Source organism: Zea mays, chromosome 8 (assembly GCF_902167145.1).
Source record: "Zea mays cultivar B73 chromosome 8, Zm-B73-REFERENCE-NAM-5.0, whole genome shotgun sequence".
Classification (NCBI taxonomy): Eukaryota; Viridiplantae; Streptophyta; class Magnoliopsida; order Poales; family Poaceae; genus Zea; species Zea mays.
In genome coordinates, this window is record NC_050103.1 from 178,568,437 (window position 1) to 178,573,125 (window position 4,689).

The following is a 4,689-nucleotide window of genomic DNA, read 5'->3' on the forward strand; positions in this document are numbered from 1 at the left end:
TAGAGTTAGAGCTGGCAAAAAACTACTAAAGGGATGCCTTAGTCTGCGTCTTATATCTCAAAGCACAACTAAGTGCATGTTTGGAACGGTAGTTTTTTACGGTTTTAAAGCAATATTATAGTATTTTATGATACTATGGTATTAAATTTTAAAAGGTGTTTAGGTGCTACTAATAAAACACATTTTTAAATATCATGGTATATTCAAAACTATAGTATTTTAGGAGTCTTGAAAAGTACACTCAACCCCTCATCGTAATTATATTCTACTGTATCCGTGATTGAGCGATAGATGACTAGCTATGCATATTGGTGTATTCCATTCACTTTCAAACAAACCATGGTATTCTTGAAAATTGTGGTTTTGAAAACTATAGTGCTTTTATCATGAATAAATGTAAACCATAGTATTTTTAAAAATAAATGTAAACCATATTAATTTTTAAACTATAGTATCTAAAAACTTTGCTACCAAGCACATCCTAAGGCACTCCAATGCAAACACTAGTATAGTTTTTTTCCTGTGTATTAAGGCAGTTTTCAACATCTTGCCTATCATATTACTTATCTCATCTTTTGTTTTACTTCACTACGTGAACAACGTACTATAGTGTTTTGCACGATTAGCTAGAAACAAACTAATTATTCAGCTATGTAAACCCTTTATTGTGTGACGAGCGACTTATTATTAAACGAAAACAAGAAAAAATAGAGAAGATATCCCTAGCTACATTATGAAAATGAATCCTTAGACTTGCACACCAACCCCTTCACGTCCGATGGTTTCGTTGGTGTCCCGTCCCTTTGTGTTAAAGATATTGATTGTACTAGGACTCGTGTTAAAGATAAGCCTCTCAAAATCTCAACCATAGCTATAGATATAGATCATACTTGTATTCAAAACATGGTTGAGATAGATATTATACCTAATCTTTTGTACTGCCAACACGTTTGTACCTTGTTATTATATAATATGAACGCTCGCCAGAGACAAAGGCAACGAGTTTAACCTAAAACTTCTGCGATCCTAGGGATGGTAATCGAACGGATAAGGCACGCGTATATAGTTTGTGTATACATAATAACGAAACAAAATTCAACCCATATTAAACCTATATACCCATATCTGACCCTCACTCCAAAGTCCAAATCCGAGGAGGCTCTCCCATCACTTGTCTCCGGCTATCTGGAGAGGTCTAAGCCCTTTCCTTCTTTGCATTTGGATTAGTGGTACATTTATTGTAAGTTTTTATGGTAACATGACTACATGAGGGGGTTGCCTCATGCTCGAGAACTTTATCGAGAAAAAAAACAAAAGGTTCCAAAGTATACGATCAAGATTATAAAAAAGGCATTGACGAAAATCAAAAAGAATTACACAAGGGAGTATAACCATTGATCAATGAAGACAATTCATGGTTATCTAACTAAGTATTCTTTGCTTTACTTACCAAAATATAACGAGATGTGACAGCATATTATACCACACGGTTACTTCGGTTACATCGAAATTACAAAGCCGAAGTAGAACGGAGACACACCAAAAAAAACAGAGTACGAGAAATACAAATACAATACAACCACATACCGTGCTTAATATAATGTACTACTATAAGATTCGGTAGTGAAGATTTTTTTACAAGAGGATCACCCCATTCGGTAGTGAAGATGCCTGCTGAAGCTTAACAACTTCATTAGTTTGAATATCTTTTGCTGATTTTGTAAACTGGATCTGGTATGTTAGCAAGAATTACAGTATGTACGATGAGTTGCTGACATCCATCTGATAAACACAGGTCATCACTGTTTCAATCCTGTATCAACAACAGGTACCCATGTCAGACAATAGTACTGTACCTGGCTGGCTGGTTGCCACTATTTCAAGCCAGCCATCAGCAACCTACTCCACCATAGAGTCCTCAGGCTGTGCGCACTGGGGAGCGCTAAAGCCTACTGCATAGATATGCAGTCAAGAAAATGCTGCAGTGAGGCACTCCATCCACGACTGCAAATATACAGAGGGCATGGAAAACGCCATATATAGCGTTCAACTCCAAATCTCTCTCCTATCCTTCCGTCGTGGGAGTATGCTCCACGTATACAAGGCGGCAGACACAGCCACATAGGGAGGCAGAGTGAAGTACAAAAAAAATAATATAGTATGTGAAAGTTGGTATAGAGTTGAGATATAGAGTAAACATGATAGCGGAAGATTGTGGTATAGAGTAGATAATCTTGCTGACGAGGACAGAATATTCTTTTTAGAGTACGGATTTAGAGTAGTATGAGTGCGGATAGCCTCAGGCTATCCGCAGTCGGTCGGACCGTAAAGCGTTTAGAGTCATCGCGACACTGCAGCGGACGACTGCAAACCCGGCTGCACTGTCACCGAGGCAGCCTCCTACCTCAAATATGGCGTGGACTGCACTCTGTCAACGACTGCATACCGGACGCCGGAGTGCTCCACGCATGCACAGATGAGCAAGTGAAGTGCGTACAGCGAAGCAAGTGAAGTGGAAAAAATAATATAATATATGGTATTTAGTATAGAGTTAAAATATAGAGTAAATATGATCGCAGATGATTGTGGTATAGAGTAGATAGTTTTGCTGACGATGATAAATTATTCTTTTTAGAGTACGGATAGACGAGTGCGGATAGCCTCATAGACTAGCTGGCCGTTTCCCTCCGGGCTCCCGCTGAACCTACTGCTCGACCACCAGTCCGGCAGTCCCCCACGCCAGTACGCCACGCTCCCATCGCCATCACCCAGGACCCCGTGCTGCCTGGTGCCTGGACTCCAAGAACCCGCCCTCGAGGCCCAAGCACCGCTTCTCCCCCTCTCACTGTCACTGGTCACCACACGCCACACTACAGAGTCCAGATCACGGCCACCGCGATGGCTGCTTAGTGCGTCCGCGGCAGCTGGAGCCTGGAGAATGGGCTGCTGCTTCAGCAAGAACCCGAGGACCCGCCCGGTGGCCGGAGCCTCTGACTTCCCGCGCCGGTGCGGACCCGAGGACCGCGACCCGCCGTCGCCGGAGGAGGAAACGGTCAAGGAGGTACTCTCGGAGACACCGAGCGCTAAACCCAGGGCCAATCCCAAGCTCGTCGGCAATGCCGTCGTCCCCGCCGCCGCGGACGAGCGGAAAGCGGAGAAGGCGAAGAAGCAGGACAGCGTCGATGCCGCGGCGAGCGACGTCGGCAGCTGCGTGTCGCTCTCACTCGCCACCGACGAACGGTCCGAGGCGGCGTCGGAGTCGTCGGTCGCGACCAGCTCGGTGGCCGGGCCGGAGCGCTCACCAAGGACGAAACCGGCCAGGAGGCGCCCAGCGTCCGCCGATCTGGGGCCAGCGCGGCGCGAGCGGGACCGCGCCGTCGCGGCCTCCTACGGCGTCCGCTCCCGCAGCGCGCGGGCGTCGGCGTCCCCGCCGCCGAGGCACGTGCCGCGGGACCGCTCCGTCCGGCGTTCGCCCTCGCCGGCAGCGAAGCGGCGGGCGTCGTCTGAGCCCCGCCGCGCCGCCAGCCCAACTCCGTCCGTGCAGCGCAAGCCGCCTGTCCCGGCAAGGCCGGCCGGCCGCGTCTCGCCGCGGCGGCGGGCACAAGAAGCGACTCCTCGTCCCGCCTCCCCGCCGCCGCCCTCGCAGCTGGAAGACGACGCCGTCACCGCGGCAAGTGAGCCCAGCATCCCCGACGGTAGCGACGGTGGCGATGTTCAAAGTGGCCGCGGCGGCGACGACGGCAAAGAGTCGTTGGAGAACCCGCTGGTGTCATTGGAATGTTTCATCTTTCTGTAGCGCTGTGCTGATGCAGTGATGTTGTAATCTCGCGCTATTTTCCTTCGAAAGTATTGGGCTAATGATCCACTTTAGATGCTGGTGCTGTGGTGCAGCAGTCAGTTGTTTGTACTGCCGCTGCCACCTTCCGTTAACTTTGTCAAGTCCAAGAGAAATGCCAGTAGCTTTTGGCTTTTCAGAGGCGTGCGGTGTGCCTGACAATGTTCTTTGGCTTTAAACATCTACTCTCTCCGTTTCTTTTTATTAGTCGCTGGATAGTGCAATTTTACACTATCCAGCGACTAATAAAAAGAAACGGAGGGAGTACTACCCGTGCGTTGCAACGGGAACATATAATATCATGATAACTTATATACAAAATGTGTCTTATATTGTTATAAGAAAATATTTCATAATCCATTTGTGATCCTAGCCATACATAAATTTTGTTATTTTAATTTAGTTGTTTCACTATTACATTGCAACCATCAGTATCATGCAAACTTCGATATATGTCATGATTTGCATGGTCTCATTATTGGAGAGCACGTGCCACACCTGCCGGTAGAAGTTTCGTCGTACATCGTTAGTCATCAGGCACGCACCACCATACACGCTTGCTTAAACAAAAAATGCAAGTGTGTGTTTGCGAAGAGAATTAAAGGCAGGCCGGCACAAAAGGTACCCCGACGATGGCGAGTGGTCATTATTGTCGGTCCACCTCTGCTCACCTCCGGTGTCGAGATGACGCCACAATCCTTGATATAATAGTCGTCGAACGCGCGCGATATGGTGAGTACCGATCACTCTTGGCCGGGCTGCCAAATGAAGTGCACCCCGGGCTCATCAGCGAGGTAGTACACCTGGTCGTTGCACCACCGGATGTGCTACTCATCTACATACATCTTGTTCGA

The 4,689-nt window shown here is 47.3% G+C and overlaps 1 protein-coding gene across 1 annotated transcript; it reads left to right on the forward strand.

Annotated features, from left to right (window-relative positions):
• The first annotated feature begins 2,398 nt into the window (after positions 1–2,398).
• On the forward strand, positions 2,399–3,997 carry LOC103636593 (serine/arginine repetitive matrix protein 1). The gene has a single exon (XM_008658950.3). The coding sequence runs from the start codon at positions 2,939–2,941 to the stop codon at positions 3,794–3,796; it is 858 nt and encodes a 285-aa protein (XP_008657172.1). The 5' UTR covers positions 2,399–2,938; the 3' UTR covers positions 3,797–3,997.
• The last annotated feature ends 692 nt before the right edge of the window (positions 3,998–4,689 follow it).

What these genes read in the sequence shown, in the direction of transcription:
- LOC103636593 (XM_008658950.3), top strand. Translation starts at nt 2,939, where the DNA reads ATGGGCTGCTGCTTCAGCAAGAACCCGAGGACCCGCCCGGTGGCCGGA.